Source organism: Paramacrobiotus metropolitanus, unplaced genomic scaffold (genome assembly GCF_019649055.1).
Source record: "Paramacrobiotus metropolitanus isolate TYO unplaced genomic scaffold, Prichtersi_v1.0 Parri_scaffold0000008, whole genome shotgun sequence".
In the NCBI taxonomy this organism is placed as follows: Eukaryota; Metazoa; Tardigrada; class Eutardigrada; order Parachela; family Macrobiotidae; genus Paramacrobiotus; species Paramacrobiotus metropolitanus.
The window spans coordinates 1,727,994-1,749,978 of record NW_026570228.1 but is presented as its reverse complement, the minus strand read 5'-3'; the positions used below and the strand labels follow the sequence as shown (position 1 = coordinate 1,749,978).

The window sequence follows — 21,985 nt, the reverse complement described above, 5'->3', positions numbered from 1 at the left end:
ATACAACTACGGGATGTTCCGTTGTGGACGCGATCGCTCAAGTAGCGCCGCGAGGTTGTTGACAAACTTATACAGCTGCGTAGCGGTGATTTACGCAGACAGATCCAGGACTTACCAGGAATGAACCATCACGAATGACCTTTTTCTGCTACTAATCGCTGGACTTCTTTGCACTAGACAGTACATGGTTTCAGTAATAAAGGTCAGTGCCAGAAATTCCCAGAAATGTTTTCTGCTACTCAGGAGCGATATTTTTATGCTCCGGCATTGCGTCAAAAGTTCTATGCGCGCGGTGCAAAAATGTTTATAAAATTACTAAACTACGGTTACAGACCTTAGCGTTTAAAATTAAGTAATAAAAATAGTAAAATCTAAGTAAACAGAGTAAATAAAATTTACAGGTAAGTAAAAATTTGACCAAGCATTATGATGCATCAAGTCGTCAACATGCGCAGTACAAGTGCTACAGCGTAGTTGTAACTGTCAGAATTACATAATCTGTGTAGCATTTCGACGTCATTGTGAACATCTAAAATAATCCCAGAAATATGTAAGTTCACGTCATTAAAACCCAGCACTGTTTAGTGGTTTGTGGCGATTTCCGTCGATACAAAAGTGGAATACCATAATGCTCTTTTTGCTAGTGTTGAACGCTTTTGATAAAGTGCACATTTACAGTCACCAATACTTAGCTACAGTGTATGCATCATGCTTCTCCAAAGAAATTTCACAAAGGTCACTCGTCAGTACTTTCACAAAGTTTAATGCACAGTCAACCGAAAAAGCATTTACATGATAAGTGCACATTAAATCGTTATAATATAATTTTCGAGTATCAAACTCGAGCGAAAATTTAACCGGCCAGGTAAATATATCGATTAAATGAATGCCATTAAATAACCGGGCAGGCGCCAAGGCGTATCGACTAAATAAGGTCAGAGCTACCGCCACCGCCAACATCTAAGACTTAAATAAAAAAAGCCATACGCGCCAAGCTAAAAGCCACATCATTATTAAAATTCCGTAAAAATAACGTAAAACCATCAAAAAATCAATTAATGCCGCATAATCTAAGCGTTGGCCATGGGTCATAAAATTCCGTAAAACTAATGTAAAACCGTAAAAAAATAATTTAATTCCGCATAATTTAAGCGTTAGCCATGGAATCAATCTGGCAGATAATCTCCCGCAACGGCGCATTCACACACTCCAGTCCGCCGTCCTTGTCGAAGCCCTCCGCCTCCGGCACGCCCTCACTCTGTCCCTCGGCGAAGCAGCCGTCCTCACTCTCACTACCCACCGCGCTTTCCGCCGGCCCCTCCCCCCGGTCCTTACTCTCCGCATCCGTGCCGGCCAGCGAGACATTCCGCGGATGCTGCTCCGCATAATCGTCCGCCGCGCCGCCGCCTTGACCCCCCGCCACCGGGTGCTGCTGCCGGAAACGCTCCAGCCGCTCGCCGGCCGACATGGTGCGCTCCGGGTGGCGCCCGCCCGCAGGTGGGGTGTAGTGCGCCAGGTAAGCAGCGGTGCGCTGTTGGCGGCGCGCGTCGCCGGCCTGTTTCTTGGCGTAGAAGCGCGTCCATTTGTCCAGCTCCGTCGCCGACATGACCTTTTTGCGGGGCGCGGCAGCGGCGGTGTGGCTGGTGTGCGTCGGTACGGGACGGGCGGCTTGCCGCTCGGGTGGGTAGGGGGTGTAGCCGTCGTGAGTGTGGTTGGCGGGGTTGTTGCAGCAGCGTTTGTAGCCTGCAAAATTAATATTAAAGGCGGGGAAAATAAACTATAAATACTATAATTAATATTAGCAGATCCCACGTTTTCCTGTTTGATGCTGTAATTCGTGCATTTTTTCATACGCATAGTGATAAACTAACAATAAGTATTCAATGCTGTTTATGTATGTGCAGTGATATGACGTAGTGCGATGACAGCGGTCAGGCAATCTCCAACGTGACAACAACCTTAAAACAGCCTGATGTTATGTGCTGGAACAAGTACAGTACCTTTTCGAAATATTTTTTAAACTTATGGCTAGATTATTATGGATTGTAAATGCAAATAAAAAATAAGTACCTTTTCACTGATACATCTAGTTCAATCTACAGAGTGAATAGCGATTAGAAAAATTCCTACACCGTGTGAAACCTTATGACTCTGACGTTGCTCAGGAGTCAGGATATCGAATTTCCATACTACATCATGAAAACCGGTAGATGTCCAAACGCCACATGATATTGCAGTTATAACGCGCTTATAACTTATTCAGAAAAATCCTTAATCTACAACATCATACATATACTGCACTGTTAGCGTGTAAATGTGTAACATGTTGTTACCAATACAATGTCGAGCGATTAAACGAAGTACTTAATTAAAATCCTTCAGTCTCCTTATACTCTCATACATCGATCTTATTTATTTATTTTTAACTACAATTAGGACGTTATACCGTAGTAAGTAAAAGCTGCATCGTATATTACAAATATAACTATGATTAATTTCATAGTAATTTTATTTATGTAACTCCACATCGAGCGTTGATGTTTCTACTCCTCATATGGATTATGTACTGCGTCGTAGCACTCACTCACTGTATCTGTGTATTTATATGCGATGCATAATCCTTTACACGGAATTAATTCTTACCTGGCTTAATATTAATTCCCCGCGTGGTCTCCTCCGGCTGCATCATCTGCATGGCATCCGCAGTGCGTGGATGCTGTAATCCAACACTCCCCGCCGGCTGGGCAGCATAATAATCCCCATGATGTCGTTGACAGTTATCCGGCGCGCGCGGTATCATCCCCGCCGGATCATCCCGGACCGGCCGCGGCGGCGCCTCCATATAATCTTGACCTTTCAGATGGGCCACTTCATTGCGGAACCGTTCCCACTTCTTCTTCACGATATCCTCCTCATGCTCCTTCCGCAGCTGCTTCTTCCGTCCAGCGTATTTCTCCCGCTGACCGACACCCGGCTGACAATGCCGATGCGCACACCCGGCGCCGGTGGCGCCCCCACTTAGCTGCCGGGTCTCCTCCCGCAGTGCATCCCGCTTCTGCGCCAGATGCAGGAGCTTCTCCGCTTTCTTCTTCAGCGTGCGGGTGGCATGCGACAGCGCCGTGTTCTCGTCCTGGAGCTCGGCGATGACCTTATTGGCCTCCTCCAGGGCGCTGCTTAATTCGGTGTTCTGCTGGCGCAGCTGGCCGAGGTGGTGTTTGGTGGTGGCGTGTTTCCGCCGGTGTCGCTGGCATTCCTCGCAGACCTCCGCGGGCGGCAGCTGGTTCTGGCGGAGCGTGGCGATCTCGATCTGGAGGTCGCGGACATACTGTTTGACCCGTTTCAGCTCGGTGAGGTGGGTGTCGGTGGGGAGGGTGTGGTAGCGGGCGCTGGTGGTCTTGCAGGTGGAGTGGTGGGTGTGGCCGCGCGGGGCTGGGTGGTCGGTTCGGAAAAACTGGTCAGGCTGGTGTCGGAGGAGGCCAGGGAGGGATTGCGCCGCTGGGGATAACAGTGATCGCTGTGCTTCGGACAGCGGATGGTCGAGTCGTACGGCGGACGCATGCTGCTGTGTGATAACCTTCAAAATAAACTATAACGATAATGCAGACCAATTCCGATCACGGCTTGAATATAACAAGGCTTATTTCTAAGGTAACGCTGTCCTGAGAATAATTTAAAACAATAAGATACGTAATAATATTAGTATGTATCAAGATATTGTTCTAGATAATCTTAGTTATGTAATAATAATAACCTGTAATCAACATTTGGAATTGAAAGCAAAACAGTTATAATGAAAAAGCAAAATAAGAAGATGCCGCAAAATACTGTGTAACAAATTGTACATAATAACGATGAAAACTGACTTGGTTATTTGAATTTATTTTCTGAAGAGCGCATTTATGGCAGAAATTTTGCATTCAGCATCATAAAGTTAACATATACAGAAAACAATGGGTATAAATCGGTTAATTTAAGTACCACAACAGCAACAGCTTCTGCATCATCACAGGTTGAGACAAAACATTTTCTTCAAGATTTTCTTTAAGCTTCCCCTATATCCGCGTAGTGTCGGCGGAACCTTTCGTCAGACACAGCCAATTCGTCGGGATTTCATGCAGACCTCGCGGAACACCGCTCTCGTACGGTATATGCATGGAATCCTTCGTCCACTGCGCGACGGTATCAAACCGCATCGGAGGCTACAAAAGAACCAATAGAATGATCAATCAACCAAAAACAGAAAGTTTACATTAAAAACAATACGGAAGGGCTTTTCTATGCGCCTGAAAACTTCGGGGCACCTAGTAAATGTGCTGTGAGCCCCAAAAACAATACAGTTTTCAAAAGTTTACATCATTTATACGTGAGTCAGTGACTGAGTCACTGACGGAATAATTACCATCTGCGCATAAAATGTACCATTAGCGATCTGTTTCTTGTTTAGCTAACCGAGCAATCGTTTCTTTTCTGCAAATTACATTACCCGACAAAAAGCAGCCACCAGGCGTTATGCATACCTTGAGTTTAACTGTACCATCTGGGAAAACTTTGAGAATCTGCAGTTGATGTGTTCGCTGCCATTTCAGGAACACCTTCTGTAAAGCATCTTGGTTTTCCTTGGATTCCAGCTTGAAACGATGATCCCGCATCAGATCACTGGACATGAAATCACACTGCGGTCCACTGAACAGCGCGGCGTACAACAGAAACGGATCATCCTGTGATCTGCAAATTGCAATTACAGATAAAAGACAACACAACAAATCCACAAGACAATAAAACAACCATTAAATAAAAAGTCTAAGTTACATGTACGTATCCGTAGGTGTAAAACGAATAATTCTTACGTACTAAAATAAAGAAACAGATACACAGTACACGCAAATATCGCTATCAAAACCGGTCCAAATACAATTACCTTTTCAACAAGCAAGCGCATCCAAAGTTCAGCAATGTTTAACAGCAACAAAATTAACAAGGCTACCACATCAAAACTTTTTATAGCACTAACTCAGCGACGCTCTTTACCGCAAACCATCGTTTATTTTGCTATGCTACAAACTCTGTAAAAACCAAGAAATGCCAACTCACATGTTTTCCGCGTAGAACAGCTTCGCCGCCCGTGAAATTCTGCGCATCTCATCAATGGGCCAACTGCGCATGTGTTTCCGACCCAACACCAGCACTTTCTTCGGGCCAACATTCCTCGTCGTTACATACTCCACGACCATGCGAAGCTAAAGAAACACGAATTTCAACGGAGATTTCAACGAAGAATTCTCAGACGTTTTCAAAGACGCATACAAAATGCAACCTATGTCACAACTGCGGGTCATATAAATATTAACGTAAATTACAGCCGCTTAATTTATTTTCCACTGTAAGAAACGATATACAGCCCCGGATTATATCGCCAGTAACGTGGCAAACCGCCATAACCATCTGCGACTTTATTTCCAATATTTCCTTACTCTTTCGGCTAACTTCCTGGAGGTGACCCTCTGCGCTTCGTGTTGAAAATAGGCCGCGTTCAGTCCATCGATAACCAGATCAAAGGGGGCATTTATCTCCACAAACTCCCGAAACTCAGCCACTTCCTTCGGATTACTGCGTAAGAAGACGTCGGATGTTTCCACGACCAGCCGAAAAAAGTTATCCCGCAACTTTAGAAACTCTTCCTTGGTGATGGTAATCGGTTCCAGATAGGCTCCACACGCTTTGCATTCGCCTCTAAAAATTAATACTGAAAAATGGCATTCAGAAAACATCAGCGAAAATTAACATATTTTATCTTCAAATGATACAAAATTACATACAAGCAGCGAGTTTAATCATGCCACTCGTTTCCGACAGGACACTATTACATCGATAAACTGCCAACTTTTGTGCAGTTCATAAAGTCATTATACAGTTAATGACTGTAAGCATTACGCAGTTAATTTACACTTAACGGTACTTTAGTCATTTGCGTGCTTAAAAATATCCATGCTGCAATGAAACTATCTATTCTTAAGAAAATTCTTATTAAGAATTTTCAGCAATCACATTGTCAGTTATTTTCAGGTGGTTTACAAAATGCTGCCGATTTTGCTGGATCCGGTATCACTTTGTTGAGTTCTAAATTTTTCGATGAGCTAAATATCCATCATTTTTACTTACTTCATAGAAATGGTCGTAAAACGTCCTCGCCATCTGTACCCATCTTCGTCCGCCTGCGATTCCATCCTGGCCTTCAATTTATTAGCCACTTCCAGCGGAATGAACCACTCGGCGTTACGCGTGTGCTCTAGCATCTTCATCACTTCTACCTGCCCGATGCGGCACGCATAATCATACCAGGCAATCAGAGCAACAGGTATCAGGGCTTGCTTCGCCGTCTGTATGACTCGCAGAAATTCCCCGGCTGTGTCCGGATCATCATGGAGGAACGCCCCGGCGACAATCTTCCCGTTGACAGTCGGGCCCACTGCGTCTACAGATAACCGATGGACTTGACAAAATTGCAAATACAAATGGAAAATCATCTTGTGCAATGCAGATCTCCATATTATACAATCGAACTCAAAAACAATAACACACCAAAAAAGTAATAAAACAATGAGGAACAATCGTTTCGTGTTAAAAGTTAAAACGGTTAAGAAAATAATGGTTGCTGTCCTCAGCTTCTTCGTTCTGCTGACAAGCAACATACGCTAAAATGCATACTATATATGTATTTTTCAGGACTAAATTTAATCCAGTCGAATTACTGGGAAAAAACTTGTGGGCAAAACCCTAAAAAAAGCACATGAACTGCGTCAGAAGCGAGAAATGAAATCATAAACAGTTTGAATACTGGTAAAAATTAAAGAAATAAACACAGAATTTAGCAAAAAATCCAACAAATAGCAAAAGTTCCAAAAAATTATAGGCGCTTATCTGTAACATTTTAGACACAGTAAATCCGTAGAAAAATCAACAAAACTATTTTCAATTTTTTTATGTTCCCACCTAAAACCTGGATTATCTCCCGGAGGCGAATACACTCTTTCCACTGGCTGGTCCGGTACAGCGCATCAATCACCGTCTGCGCCGTGGTCGCATCGAAAATCCCCAGCCGACTCAGCTTCTTCAGCTCCGCATAAGCCTGCAACACCTTCTCCTCCCGCTCCGGGCCCTCCAGTCGTCCACACAGTTGGACATACTTGGCGGCAATCACAATCGGCATGGGCGTGTTGGTTTTGAGAAAATAATCCCGGATGGAATTCCCCAGCTTCTGGTATTTGTAGCTGGTGGCCAGGCTCATCAGACTGCCGAATATGGCGTCGCGGCGTCTGGTTTCGGGCAACTGGTAGGTTTTTATGAAGGTATCCCATTCTAAATGTTAAGAAAAGAAAATGTTAATTTTAATTCCGACAAAAATGTCCGCGAGTTTCGCCACGCATTTTCAATCCGAAGGTTCACAACGTATTAATTTTATTAATAACTCGCTTATCTTTTATTAGCAGATTAATATTTGACTTCATGTATAATTTATTTATTGATTTATATATTGATTTAACAGTTTTATTTTCGTATTTAAAATAACTATAAAAATAAGTACAACATAGATTACCAAAAAAATGTAAAACGATTATAAAAAATCATATAAATTACTAAACAAATAAAATAAATACAACTATTGTGATCAATAAAAACATCATGTAAAATGCGGGGAAAAAACGCGCGGCGAACCTCGCGGCCACTTTCTTGAATTATGCGGGTACCTCACACGCACCTTCCACGCCAACATAGACATCGGCGCCGCGGGTAACCTCCGTAAACATTTTGTACCACAGCGTGAAATTAGGCATCGTGGGCACAACCCCGTGGTGAAATCGGCCATATCCTCGGAGAGATTCTCTGCCAGTGTGATGTCGCGTACAGCGCTCTCCGTCGCCACTTTGGTCCGATATTTGGGACTCCGCATCTGTTTCTGCGTCAGATACCGCCGTCCCGTAACGGGGAAACTTAATCTATGAATCATAAAACAATGATAAAACAGAAAACGAGCATGCAGCGAGAAGCAACTGGGATGAATTTCCAGCCAGATTCGACGCACCTAGAAAAGTGAACCAACGAGTTCTCATGCCTCCAGGGCTGCACGAAGATGGAAATCCTACTCCTTGCGATCATTTTAAACACGAAATCGTTGAGCTATTACCACACTGCTGTAATAGGGTCTATTTTCCGTGACAAACATCACAAAATAAAACAGAACAATGAGAACACTGTAAAAACTAGCAGTGTGAGACACAAAGACAGTATAACAATATTTGGATTAAAATATTAAAATTTAAACACACGATTATACTTATAGTCACAAGTCACCAAGTGAATGCTTTGTAATCATGAAGGCTAATATGGTAAACAGCCACTGCACTACGCTTTACTGATACCAGCACTGCGTTACCGCTAAGCGCTAATACTGCATGACTGCATGCTAAATTGCTAATTAGAGTACTTCTGTAGTTTGTAGTAGCACTTTTGAGACGAAGACTACAAAAAACTAAGAAAAATTAACAAATGAACACTTAGCTAACATCAAATGAATACAGTCAGCTGGACTCAACCAACAAAAACAAGCGACAACCATTCTTAATTTCGAATCATAAAAATTAATATCGAATTAAATAAACAACGGCAACGGCAGGGAAACGGAAAATGAACAGATTTCCAAGTATTCGCAAATAATTTTGGGTAGTGCTGGAGAATCTCTGCGCTGCCATTTTTACCAGCAAATCGATTTTAATCTGCAATCGAGAGTATGCAACAAAAAGAACAATATATCCGTTTTTCCGGGTGATTTTAATCCACTGCACATATCATACAACTACTTAGATTCCCACAATCGGCATTGATATTATTATGTAAACCCGAATTCACAAATATCGTACACAAAACTTCGTAAACATATCGTACAGCATTCAATGTTCAAGCCTGGCAAACATCAACGGCGGCCACCGACATTCAAAATTAAAAACATTCAAATAGTTAAAAAAGTAAGGTACTCAAAATTCTGAGTCTGCTTCGACGGGGATTGGAACGACCAGGCACAACGCCGACAAAATTTGCCGCACATCGCGGTGACCAACGGGCAAGGCACGGTTCACGCAATAAATAATATAAACAAAAAATAGCCGCGCATAAATATAAAGAAAAATGCGGGATAAATAAGTAAAAAAAGTTAAAAAAGCATAAAAAGCGTAAAAAAGCCTAAAAGCAAGCGGGGGTGCAGCATCGCCAGGCGTTTCCAAAAACAGGTGACGCTCACAGCGCCTTCACGCACGACTGCAGCAGGGGCTTTTGCGGGGGCGACAGTGACTTGTCCGGGGCGCCGATACTTCCGGTGATGCGGGACGTGCGCATCATGGGTTTATGGCCCCGCAGCAGCTCCACCACAGAGTGTTCCCACTCCCAGCACTCCTTGCAGAAATAGCGGCAACAGGCCAGATCGCGGCAGAACAAGGGCCCAACCTTCTGATAGCAGACGCTGCAGACGCTATCGTGCAGGAACGGGTCGATCTGGATAGTCTTGGTGAAGCGGTTGGTGCGCAGTTCCACCGCTCCGAACAGCACCGCCGTCATGTACGAGCGCAGATCCCGGAATACCACTCGCCCGGATCCAATGGGATAGCGCGTCTTATCTGCAAAACAATTCAATGGGAACTCAAATTTTTTTGACAATTTGACACCAAGTGTTAATTTCAGAATTTCAGGTGTTAGTTTCAGAATGAATTGACCCACAATCTGAAACTGACACCGGCATGCAACAAGCAGCATCGACTGAAAGTATAAAATTAACAATACTGTACTCAAATTTTAAACTCAATACAAAAAACCTAACAACTATTATTCTCAGTAAAATAAATATTGTATAGCGCCAATCAAGCAGCTAACGATTGTGACTTCTGAAATATGTACCGGGTCCGGGTGGCTGAGCAAAATGGTAGTGTCATTTACCATGGTGCGCTGGATCCGTCCAACACCTAATCGATATAATCTCAAAACTAGTGAATATTCAGTTCGTTACATTTGAAAAACGAGAAACAATCCCTCTACCTGAAACAGTAAAGTTAGCTACATTAATGTCCTTACCATTAGTTGAACAGCAGGGATTTTGAATTTAGAATGGGCAGTTTTAAATTTTCGATGCCAGGACATTCTCCAAACCCACCCAGGTGTTCCAAACAGTTCATAAAAAAATTCAGCCGTAGGATAATTAAGTTTGACTTGGTTGCGAACCACATTATTGCACGAGCGCGAGCGCCAATACCACTGGGAAATGGTATTGGGGTTGTGGAATTGGAAAAGCGTGACGTACGCTCTTCGTGGCGTCAGACAAATTTTATGCTCTTGACGAATTCGAAGACTTAATGCAGCACCTCGCGCTTCGCGCTCGGTGCAAATTATCCTAGGGCTGAATTTTTTTATGAACTGCTTGGAACACCTGGGTGGGTTTGGAGAATGTCCTGGCATCGAAAATTTAAAACTGCCCATTCTAAATTCAAAATCCCTGCTGTTCAACTAATGGTAAGGACATTAATGTAGCTAACTTTACTGTTTCAGGTAGAGGGATTGTTTCTCGTTTTTCAAATGTAAGGAACTGAATATTCACTAGTGTTTGGCCATTGCACGGAACAAAGAAACTTCGCACGCGGCACGAGCAATTCTCATGAAATCCGCAATTTTAATTTGAGAGCAAATTTCTGATCAACGCTGTAAAAGCTTTCCTGATTCAACTTTGTGTCCGAAAGGGCAACGTGTTATCTGCAGTTGAACGATAAATCATCATTTCTGTTGCAACCTGCCATGCCACCAAAAAGTTTCACAAAAAATACAAATCGGCATTTCTCTGAAAATTCAAAATTTGTCATGACGGGCATAACTCATCCAGCGACTTTTTTTTATTAAAAGAAAATCTATTTCGCTAAATAAAACAGCTTGAATTATTCAAAAAGTCCGCACGGAAAATAAATGGTACGAGATTCTAGGTTTTGCGAGCTGGGACATGAAAAATTTGCAGTTTCAACCGGCATCATTGGGGACGAAGGCGCCTTAATGTTTTGAAAAACGTTTTGCTAATGTTTGTAGCTAATAGAATTCTCTATCGACTGAACCTTAAAAGATTGCGGTGCCACAAAGGGCCTGCGAGAAAAAAACCAAACAGGAAACTGCAGTTTTCTTCAGCCACCCGGTAAGTACAGACTACAGAGTGACAATTATCGAGTACTCAGAGGAAACGATGTTTTTCTGTAAGTGAACAGTCTATCATTCAATAATCTGCAGTTTCAGGCTCAACTTCACTTTCAGCGCCCTCATTTTTATAATAATCTTGAAACTAATTTCTGCTAATGACTAATGGGACAAAAAGCGTCAGTACAATTGCAGATATACCAAAACACCAGCTAATTAATTCATGATCAGCATTCAAGTAGCTAAAGCACACCATGAAGTTAAACAACGCGGTGAACTCACCGGTGTCCAGTTCCACCGCCCCAACAGGCCCAAACAACTGAATCATAATGCGGGCAAGGGAACCCGCCGTGATCTGACCGTGAATCCCGCCCACAAACACCGTTCTCTGCGGCGCATCCTCATCCACCTCCGGCACATACCCAGGCTGCACCCACTTCCCGTTGTTCAGCTGCCACGGGATGATCTGCACAGCCTTTTTCTGGATTTTCTCGCTGGACACCTGAATAAACAACTGCGAATTCGGCACCAGGAAAAATTTACCACAAATAAACGAAATTAATTATTAGGCACTCACCTTGTAGAAAAAACAGGGACCCTGTCTTTCCACCTCGTACGTGCAGGATCCTAATAAATTTAAAACGGACTTTTCCGTTTCAAAAATCAGGTAGAGATAACCTAAAAAAATATATCGGATTAAATTATCGACCGAAGCGTAGCGAAGGTCCCCATGTTCAGCGTTCATGAAAAATGTAGCGTCCGTTGGTCACCGCCACCGAATGCACAAACTGTATATGCGCTTCCCTACTATCAAATGCGCATAAGATAGCTGGTCGTATAATTATATGACTCAAGACACTGCAAACTATGGTGTCCGTTGGTCACCTGCGCTTTATGCACATATATACGAAAGTGTGCAGGATAGAATTCTAAATATGCATCTATTTCAAAAATAACGGGAAATATCATTATGTCTCGACAGTATTCCGGCGCCAGAGATGTAGACGAGAAATATATATTAAAAAATAACAGAACGATTTACCATATTTCGGTCCCCGCAGTGGGGACGACTGCAGATCCCGTGCTTTGCCAGCGCTCTTTGGTCCGAACCCGACCGGCCACTCGAATTTTACCGCTCCAAAGCAGGCAAAAGCGGACTGCAGATCCTTTTCCGTGATATCCCACGGCACACCACCCACGAAAACCTACAAAAAACTCGAAAATTATTTTAACATGTATATTCAATAACGAGAACGAATAAAAATCGATTTTTCGTCTAGAAAAAGTAACCAAAAAAATTATGCTTCAGGTACGTATATGATGTTTATTTGGCAATGGCCTATTCAGATAACAATGAGCTTGCGCAGGTAGAAACTACTTAAAATGATTCAAAATTTAAACAGCAAACAAAGACTGACACTGCTGGCCCTCCTTGGGGGCAAACAGCCACTCACGCACCCCAATGTTAGGAGGCCAGTTTTCAGGAGAGAACATTTTGTCTGATTCATGGGCAAACGAACCAACACGCGCAAACAAAAGCTGTTCTTACGACCACTTTTAGCAGAATAAATAGACACAAATCTGACAGAGATCCCGTTTGATTCAATAGCACATTTGAGATCTTTTCCGTAATCTTCAAGTGACAAATGTTTGGTCTGATCCAGAGGGGGGATGCCGTGTAGACAGTAGTCTTTCTTCTCTTTCTCTCTGTCTGGCTTCATGGGTACGTATATTGAAGCGACTCACTGTAACCGCTTATTCTCATTATATGAAAAACGAGCACCGACGGCGGTCGGTATGTGATGCTTAGAATTATTCAAACTTCAAAGTGCAAAGCTCCCGTAAAGGGCATAATTATGTAGTAACGATTTCTACAGCGGTGTTGATTAAAATAATGAGAATGGCGAAGTACGGCAATTAAACTGCGATGCTTACGTACGCATGCGGACCATGATGCGGTATCTGTAGATTCATAAATCGCTACGTCTTTATTCCTGGAACAATAACTCCTAATTCCAGATTAAACTTTTGCAGTTACCGTAAATTTTAAAAATAATTTATGATATGTAGATTCCTAGTTCCTACTCATGGTATTAGTGGTTCTGAAAAAAGTTTGAATAATCAGAAAAATTTTTCGAGATGTAGTACAATACTGAAATTGTAATTTGTTTCAGAAAGGTGAACAGCAGTATCATACTAGCATTTTTTTCATTTCCGAATTTGAAGTATTTAGAAACAACGAAAGATTACAGTATCGATGCTGATACTGTATGTACAGTACTGAACTGCATCAATCACACTATTTTTCTGATAGGCGAGCCTGAGCGGGCCCTGTTAATGTCTGAATTACCCAGAACACCAACAGCCTACTATTCCTGTGCGTTAAAATAATGAAACAGCGGTATTTTAGGCACAAACAGAACGGATACTTACGAGTAACGACAGTACCCCAAAAAGGAAGTCAGAAACATTCCGAAGATTATCCTTTATTATGCTGTAGCAGTTCATCCATAATTAGTCTACTACTCGGCGATTTTACGACTACACCTGCTCAGCAAACTGTTTCCCAGTAATTATGAATAAATATCTGAAATTTCATGAAGCACCTCACACACGATGATACGAAACAAACCTACAACGCTCAAACGAAGTACTGCATACTGAAATTGTTGCGAAATCGTATGGAAACTACAGCGCAAAAACGGAAAAAGATCTACTCGTTATACGGACGATGAGTTGCTCACCTTGGTGGAGAAAGACGATCCCAAGATGTGCGGGGTCATCACAGATCCCGTCCATACCAGCGGGATAAACGGAAGATCAACGATCTTTGGGTGTCGTAAGGCCACGGCTTCAACGAGCGGGCGATGGCACCAGATTCCGCTGGCAGTAGTCAGAGAGGCCATGGTTATTCAATGAAGCTGGCTGTACACTGTAAAAGGCTAAAAAAATTAGAAACGTAAAAACAATAACAAGGCGAAAAAGCCGTTGATCAGGATAACGTCTGACGATGAGAATGCTAGGACAAGTCGGAGCGCAGGCAAGAATGAGACTGGCTAGACAAATGATCAGTATTCATCGTCAGTATATTCTTCCGAACTCGAAGATTTCATTTGCTCATCAACCTAGAAACGGGCGTGCGGGATTGGCTGAAGCGCAAACCTAGACCAGCCCCTTTTCTCCTCTATTGTTTACTTCGTCGTTAACCTGTCTTGGCTCACAACTTTAAAAATTTGCGTCCAGTAAATTTCGAAGAATGGCTGGTTCAACAACATACGAACAAAACCTAAGCTCTCTGTACTCAGTCTACTGTATCGTCTGTAGGTACGAAGTATACTAGTAAATTCGTACTTGGTAAGCTTTTAAACCCCGTGCCGTACGAAGTGCGGATGGGATTTATGTGAATTCAAATGAGAATTCGAAACCGATTACAAAAATCGTTTATCTGCCTGAGCTGCCTCAAAAGTAACACAGATACGACTGTAAGTTACAGTCTGTAACTGAACGTTTTCTCTTTTTGTATAGCATAATTACTTATTGTGTGGAATCCATCTGCTGCATACATCTTACAATCAAGGTTTACCTTGATTGTAGTTTTAACACAGTAGTCCCAGTTTGTTAATAGGGTAGTCGAACTGTCGAAGTCCCAAAAACCATGCGGCGATCTCACGAAACACAGTCCCCACAAACTCCCTCGACCGACGCAGCCTGCAAACCCACCAGCAAGCTGATCATGGAAATCTTGAATAAAACGCGCGCAGGTAGGAGCGTCCGCTAGACTTTACCAACTGCCTTTTAATAGTACGGTACTTTTCTCGCTGATTTATCGAAATTGCAGCGTGGACCAGCCTGGTTTTCGTTGTACGGACCAATAACTGTCGTTTACTGTTTAAGTTTTATCTGGTTTACCAATTTTTCAAGAAATTTTCAGCGCTGGGACGACAGCGCCGCTGTCGATAAACATTTTATTAGTGAAATTTCTTACTAGCCTACGTAGTTTGCAGTTGATCTTCGTTTTTGAAATAAAGTTCTGTGAAAATGCGGTTTTTTGTGTGAAGATGGTGTCAGAAAGATTTGGGGCGCAATCACACTGATGACGGCCGAGTACTGTAGTGCTTGTGTGATTGTAGAGCAACTGTGCCGCAGCAACTCGATGGTCCACGGGTCCGATGTGCCCAGCCACATGCAGATGTACCGTCAGACCCTGTATCTGGCGCTGCAGCACTTGGGCAAGGAGCTGGGCGTGGATCTGCAGCGATCCGATGGCAGTCTGACGGCATACAACGACAGGAAAGTGGACGCGACGGCCTGGTCGTTTTCACTGCAGCAGCTGGACGATGTGGTTGGCCGGTGGGGGAAAATTAATTTTGATCCGCCCAGATGGATGACCACTCCATCAAGCGACCGTCAATGGGAGAGAAACTTTCAACAGAATGCCGTCAGTCTCTGGGAGGTGGCCATTAGGAAGACGCTCAATATTGGACCGATGGTGAGTTACTATTTTTGAAAGTAATGTACTTTTTTAATAACTTTTTAACTTTTTATTGCATGAGTTACTAATTTTGTGGGTGAATTTAATGGAGGATGCCAGTTTTTGTAACGAAAACGCTGTTTCTAATCGCCTCGCGTTAGTCGTTTCTTCGCTTGGTGGAAATGTTACCATAGACGCTATTAAAATTGAGCAGTTTACACTTTACAACCGTAGTTAATTTCACTGTGAAAATCTGATTAGTAATTACTTACTGTGTGTACCAACGGGAACGTTTACGTTGTCACAAATAAAAGCCTATTTCATGGACTAAATTACCTTGCCAAATCAGAGTCGTCTTGGTCGACCGGAGCGTAGCGAAGGTCCTCTATATTCAAGACTAATACTTTCGTTGATTTCTGTCCGTTACGAAAGGTCGTTACGAGAAGTTGTTACGAAAGGTTGTTACGAAAGCCATTTCCAAAGAGTAATTGGAAGTGCATGTTTATGTTGCTAAGTCCTTTTGCAAAATAATATAAAATCTTATTATTCTACATATACATAAAGTAAAGTACTCTGACTGATCAAATAATTAAGTGCTCAAAACTAAGTTTGTAGTATTATACAGTACTCCAAGGAAATGCTGCGCTCCGGTCTGCCAAATGCACGCCAACGTGCATTTTTCCTAGTATAAACGCTTGTTCTTTTGGTTTTCGTAAATTACAGCTAATTACTTAATAAGCAATAGTATTGACGATAACTTTGGTGTGATTTGCAGGGAATGTCTGGCTATCGAATGCAGCATCGCGGATTAATGCAGATCGCTTGCTTACCGCACATCGACTACTGGTCGGTCTACGTTGCCGTGTCCCGCTGGAAGACGGGAATGTTCCCCGATATTGGCTTTTCCCTGAAGCCGGAGACGTATCATCTGACGTTCCTCTGTAATCGCTACAATAACGATCTGGATGCCGTTGTCACGGCATGCCGTCAAGCGACGCTCCTGAATACCTTCGAACCAATGGATCCTCGGTGAGCGACAAAATGGGATTCATTTGATCGGTTCTAATTTGCTGGTACATCGTGTAGCAAATTCCTGTTGTTGCAGAATGTGCACTCCTAGCGCGCAATCATTTTTTCCTCCACATTACGGTGGAGCTGGTGCACCGCAGAAGGATGCTGTTGTCATCAAAACAACCCCGCAACCGTGCAGTTTGCATGATCTAAGATTACGGTATGTTTTACGATTATTGTTACGTGCTTTCTGCGGCGGCGATGAACGTTGAACCAGATAGATGAATTGCAGTGTGTGTGTTGTATTTATATAGTTTGTTTTTGTTCTAGTATGAGCGGCCACACCGGTGTCGATCCTTATATGCAGCATCTGTGCTGCTATGAAGATCTGCCTACTAGCGGGGAAAGTTTATCGGACAGTGAGAGTGACGGTGATGTCTCGTCCGAGGAATTGGAGCGTCAGTATCTGGAAATGGAAAGGGACATTGAAGGGGAGTTAGGCGACGATCCACAGTGTTTATTCGACAGCAGGGATTATCAGAACTATTACTGATCCAGTGAACGGGTGAGAAAATATCTTACGCAATGTGGAGCTCTGTTTGCTGGTGTAAAAACTGGAAATATTTCATACCGCATCTGAAATGTTATGGTTTAAACTTTAATACACTGACCGCGTGTACTGTATATTTTTGCAGTTCCTTATTCGAGGGATCGGCCGTTTGCACCGTGATCGAGTAACGAGAAGTGGGGAAATTTGTTGCGAACTGATTTCAAGGCAGATATTAGGATATGTGGGATGTTGCGTTTATCGCGGGATCGTTAAAGAGATTAGCGTATGGTTGCATTTACGGTTGTACAAAATGCAAATGTGAGACATGCGCGAAATGGAACTAACGCCCTTTTATTCCGAAATAATTCTGTAATAAGGTGATAATGCCAAATAATGTCAGTATTTTGAGATTGTTTTCTAACAGTTCATGACGGTGTTTTTCAAAACAGAATGCGCTGCATTAAAAAAATTGCCAAGGAAATGTGCTAGTTTTGAGTAGAAGGTAATTGTGCTTTTGCAGTACTGGTTTCAGTGTGTCCCCAGTCACACATTACCGTACCGTGTATTTGCATTAGCCTATGTATGTAATACTGCAGTGTTTGTTCGTCGTTTATACGGATTTGTGCGGCTATAACACAAAGTAGTTGTCGTTAGTCAGTGCATTGGGTGCAGAGTGCACTTACCCTTGAAATTCTACGGAGGAACTTTACATTTTACGAAGAAATGCCGTTGTAGGTACGGGCTTTGTTCGTATTTGTGCAGTGACTGAGATTATTATCGAACTCCAACGCGGGAAACGCCGTCTCTGTCATGGGAACAGTACACCTTCGGATAATCTGGACGAAATGTTCTGATAATTGGGCCTGCTCATAGCCTCAGACTCGGCTGAGGCCGATTAATCAGATCTTTTCTTTCATAGAAATTTGAGACCTTTGTACTGCAAAGTGCCAATCTGAATTAAAACTGAGGTTACGTAGATGCGCTGTTTTACATAATACAGATCCTCTGTATTTAATATCAAAACTCAAAACCGGTATGTAATATTTGAACCAATACAACATTATCGTCGTTATTTCCGTTACGAAAATTAATCGAATTCAAGAACTGCAGCTTTTCATTCAGCACAATTAAGGATTTACGTAAAAGTGTTTAGGCAACAGACCAACGAAGTTTAGCACGTACATCTAATGCTTTAATCGCATCGATTCTTTTGTAACTGTAAAAAATACAAACTAAATTATTCAAACAAAACCAAAGTGACAAGTTAAAAGGATAACAAACATAAAAAAAGTATAATTTTCCATCGCCCTCGATGGTTAGATTTGAGGAACGGACAAAATAGAGTAATCTGTAACAGAATCAAACAGTATAAAATGTCACAAATTCACAGTCTAAAGACAATTGGTAAGTACCGACATGAAAGGTTTCCAACCAAAGTACAGATTTTTCTACAGAAGCGGATAGAAGACTAAAGCGACACCATCACTCTCAATTACACAGTCCTCCACCGACTATATTGTACAGGGATTCACGACGAATTCTGGCGCTTTCCGATAAAAACTACAAAAAACAAATGAGGATATATAGTAAAAGGAACGAACATCTGGAACGAATAAAAGCACTGTTTCTATGGGTAAGAGCGTTCAGAATTACGATATGCGGATATTAATATCCGCGACTGCAGCTGTTCTTCAAATAAACCGGGACGAGTCCGAAGACAGAAATTCGCAACACAGTACGGAGTGGTGCCACTGTTACGTACCTTTACATCGGCAAACCACCGCCCAGAAACCACCGGTGGCGCACGTAACTGGAACTTCCAATTGCGTCGCGCAATCTCAGATTTCCTTGCGAAAGCGAGCGTTAATAAATCCCGCATAATCCTCATTCCGCGAGTCAACATCCAATTCGGGGAAGACAATCCCGTAGCGTTCTTTACACAGCTGCAGATATTTCCAGTCATGCTGCTGCTTCAGCACCATCAAGATGAGCGCTTTAGCGGGCAGTCGGTCCAGCATCCACTCGAAATGGATTCCCGTCCACGGGCTGTTCCAGTACACGACGAGATTAACACCGGATAGACACCGGCTCGGTGGATGGGTGCTGGCCGGACACACGAGGATGCGGCGTGTGCCGCGCTGGAAATGATCGAAGATCTTCGTATTCCGCTCCTTCGGAGATTCATCTGCATAATAACAGAAAAGCCTCTCATGTATTATAACAATTCACAGGCACAACGAAAATATCTATGCTTACGGTACTATAATGGATGATAAAATGCTAGAAGTTTAAACAGGCTTTGCAGCTAAAGCCGGTTATGAAGCTGAATGAGACTGTCAGCGCCATAGCCACTTCACACATTTGCTACGTCTGTGACGAATGCCGCGGGCAGCCTGAAATAGCAGGCTAACAATAAGAATACCGCTTTAATCCGGCTATAAAGATAAATGCATATCTCGACAAAGCCATTTACCCTCGAATTTGGAAATCTCAATGCTTGCTATATCGGATATAATTATGCCGACAGCAGGATAAAACTAATTTACACGATAAAATTGTTACTTATTTTGCACGAGATAATTATTATTTCCACGATATAATTATTAATCAATTCAAGCTGCCGTCTAGGGCAGCTAATTATCGTTAGCGCATCTGGGTTTACCCGTTTTTTAAACAAATATTCTGGCATCTGGCGCTATCATCTGTACTCTGTAGCCGCTGACGACTCTTTTACAGTGATAACACTTACCCGTAATGAGCAACGAATCCAAATCACACAGATGCTTCAACGCATTGCGAATATCCTCCGCCCGCTCACTGCGTTTCGCAATAATCACCACCTTATCGTAATCAAAGGTATCCGTCAGAAAGTGACACAACCGCTGCATGAGCTCCTTCTCCGTCTCATAGTGGCACACATGGAGGAACTGATGCCGTACGGGAGGATAGCGCCGCTTGAGAAAGGTGTAGCTGGTTTGTAACAGCGGATATCCCGGCAGTTCATGGTAAGCCAGATAGCACAGCTTCTTCGTGATATCGGCATGAGCACAAGCCGGTGGCGTAGTGTTGTACCCCGGTGGGAAGATTTCCGGAGACTGCGGAGCGGGCAGACGCGGGATGGCGTCATTGATGCGAGTAGCAGTCGAGGCATTGGATGCGGTTGTGGATTTTGTCGTCGCAGTCGGTGAACCGCTGGTTACGCTCAAACTGCTTCCGATACCCGAATCTAAAATCAGATACTCATTCGTCACGCTCTAATGATTTTTTCTCGTGTGAAAGAGATAGCATTCTTTCTCGAACAACATAATTCGCACGGCAAACGATAAAATGCAACAATGCTCCGAAACCATATCGCCCGCATCGAAAATTAATGCTAGTAGTTTCAAAATTCTTCAACACATTAACCGCGCATTACCGATTATGTAAACAGGTTTCTGATTTTTTTATTTACCGTGTAATAATCACATTCAGTCACCAAGCGCACACAATAACAAACAGCAGTTTCACGATCTGATTGATATAATTTGTGTGCGACAATTTGCTCTCACCATATTCAGTTTTTATATACTTACGTAATAACTTAATTACTAAAAAAATTATAAGACGTTCATTTTGCTCACAAAGACACAGGATATTACGATTACAGTAATAAACACATAGCAAAATTGGCATAATAATAATAATAATAATACAATATTGTTATTACGCCACCGTACCCGTGAAGTTGAAGGCCTGCTCGATGTCCTCATTGACACAACTCCCTTCAGCCAACCCATTCACCACATCCTCCACAAACCGATCCAGGTCGTCTCCTGTCAGATTCAGCGTCGTCTCCGCCATCTCCATACCATCCGCTCCCACTTCCTCTACTGCACCATCTTCCGCCGCCATCTCTTCCTCATCCACAGCGATCGCCTCATCCTCCTCGTCGACGCCATAATCCAATTCCTCATGAAAACGATCATGTTGCAGCATGCTCTGCACCAGCTTCTCGCCTCGATTCTCTTTATTCCCTCCGTCTATCTCAACGGATTCCGGGGTGCTCTGTAGCGAGGCATTGATAGAGGAAGAAGCCGTGGACGATGTGCGATCGCTGGCGTTCGTGCTGCTGGCGTTGAGCAGATCACCGGGATCGCTGTAGTCCAGTTCTTCATCGACGATCAGAATCTCGATCGGAGTTTTGGTCAGCGGACAGTGGGATGTCGACGGCTGCATGACGGTGTTGCGACGATTCGACGGCATCATTGCTATGGGAGGATACGGGATGGAAAAACTGGTTGTCACACAATTGTGGAAAACGAGAGGAGAAAAAAAGCAAATATGGATAAGAAGCAACAGGTGCTTCAGATTCGAGCTGATCACGGGAAAACCGTAACACGGTGTTCTACGGTTTAGCGGAGAGGAATCATACGTAGAACAAGTTATGGAAACTATAAACAAAATATTCAGTTAAGGATTCAAAAGAACTTGTAAGAAATACAACCGCTGTTAGCAAAAGAAATCCTCCAACACGACATCGCAGAAATCAAAAGGAAAAGTGAAAACAGGCAGACTGGACGACAGCAAACCGCAAACCATGCAGTTCACTTATCAGTGCAGTCACTGCCAGACTGCCAGTCAACTTGTTCCAGCTTGTTCGGTACAGTACTAATCATTCGCAGCGTCAGTCACCCGATAGCGGCGGTTTCCTGTCGCCTTTTAACTGCGCAATCGTGCCGCAAACAGCAAAACCGTTCAAA

At 43.1% G+C, this 21,985-nt stretch overlaps 5 protein-coding genes across 11 annotated transcripts; 1 reads left to right on the top strand and 4 right to left on the bottom strand.

Moving 5' to 3' along the window:
- Window positions 1-747: 747 nt before the first annotated feature.
- LOC129582865 (uncharacterized) lies at window positions 748-3,917 on the bottom strand. The gene is made up of 3 exons (XM_055474490.1): window positions 3,864-3,917; window positions 2,644-3,586; window positions 748-1,743 (listed from the first exon to the last, which is right to left on the bottom strand). The coding sequence occupies exons 1-3, from the start codon at window positions 3,915-3,917 to the stop codon at window positions 1,148-1,150; spliced, it is 1,593 nt and encodes a 530-aa protein (XP_055330465.1). The 3' UTR covers window positions 748-1,147.
- On the bottom strand, window positions 3,872-8,356 carry LOC129582654 (mitochondrial ribonuclease P catalytic subunit-like). Of its 2 annotated transcripts, none has more exons than XM_055474226.1 (8): window positions 8,081-8,356; window positions 7,746-7,994; window positions 6,991-7,356; window positions 6,160-6,472; window positions 5,472-5,730; window positions 5,092-5,237; window positions 4,518-4,725; window positions 3,872-4,199 (listed from the first exon to the last, which is right to left on the bottom strand). In XM_055474226.1, the coding sequence occupies exons 3-8, from the start codon at window positions 7,283-7,285 to the stop codon at window positions 4,053-4,055; spliced, it is 1,368 nt and encodes a 455-aa protein (XP_055330201.1). In that variant the 5' UTR covers window positions 7,286-7,356; window positions 7,746-7,994; window positions 8,081-8,356; the 3' UTR covers window positions 3,872-4,052. The 2 variants fall into 2 exon arrangements, with proteins under 2 accessions (XP_055330201.1, XP_055330200.1); XM_055474225.1 differs by having other exon boundaries at window positions 7,757-7,994; window positions 8,081-8,354.
- Window positions 8,357-8,822: 466 nt separating this feature from the next.
- Window positions 8,823-14,263, bottom strand: LOC129582710 (cytoplasmic polyadenylation element-binding protein 1-B-like). Of its 2 annotated transcripts, none has more exons than XM_055474307.1 (5): window positions 13,959-14,263; window positions 12,257-12,419; window positions 11,792-11,892; window positions 11,497-11,716; window positions 8,823-9,665 (listed from the first exon to the last, which is right to left on the bottom strand). In XM_055474307.1, the coding sequence occupies exons 1-5, from the start codon at window positions 14,118-14,120 to the stop codon at window positions 9,289-9,291; spliced, it is 1,023 nt and encodes a 340-aa protein (XP_055330282.1). In that variant the 5' UTR covers window positions 14,121-14,263; the 3' UTR covers window positions 8,823-9,288. The 2 variants fall into 2 exon arrangements, with proteins under 2 accessions (XP_055330282.1, XP_055330283.1); XM_055474308.1 differs by lacking the exon at window positions 13,959-14,263 and adding an exon at window positions 12,673-12,901.
- A 192-nt stretch (window positions 14,264-14,455) lies between these two features.
- Window positions 14,456-17,717, top strand: LOC129582698 (uncharacterized). Of its 5 annotated transcripts, none has more exons than XM_055474286.1 (7): window positions 14,456-14,696; window positions 14,840-14,975; window positions 15,345-15,703; window positions 16,461-16,714; window positions 16,791-16,916; window positions 17,027-17,261; window positions 17,392-17,717. In XM_055474286.1, the coding sequence occupies exons 1-6, from the start codon at window positions 14,625-14,627 to the stop codon at window positions 17,247-17,249; spliced, it is 1,170 nt and encodes a 389-aa protein (XP_055330261.1). In that variant the 5' UTR covers window positions 14,456-14,624; the 3' UTR covers window positions 17,250-17,261; window positions 17,392-17,717. The 5 variants fall into 5 exon arrangements, with proteins under 5 accessions (XP_055330261.1, XP_055330263.1, XP_055330262.1 ...); XM_055474288.1 differs by having other exon boundaries at window positions 14,457-14,696; window positions 14,845-14,975; XM_055474287.1 differs by having other exon boundaries at window positions 14,457-14,696; window positions 14,829-14,975.
- A 722-nt stretch (window positions 17,718-18,439) lies between these two features.
- LOC129582712 (uncharacterized) lies at window positions 18,440-21,798 on the bottom strand. Its single transcript, XM_055474309.1, has 4 exons — window positions 20,963-21,798; window positions 19,996-20,472; window positions 19,009-19,431; window positions 18,440-18,806 (listed from the first exon to the last, which is right to left on the bottom strand). The coding sequence occupies exons 1-3, from the start codon at window positions 21,489-21,491 to the stop codon at window positions 19,085-19,087; spliced, it is 1,353 nt and encodes a 450-aa protein (XP_055330284.1). The 5' UTR covers window positions 21,492-21,798; the 3' UTR covers window positions 18,440-18,806; window positions 19,009-19,084.
- Window positions 21,799-21,985: the final 187 nt, after the last annotated feature.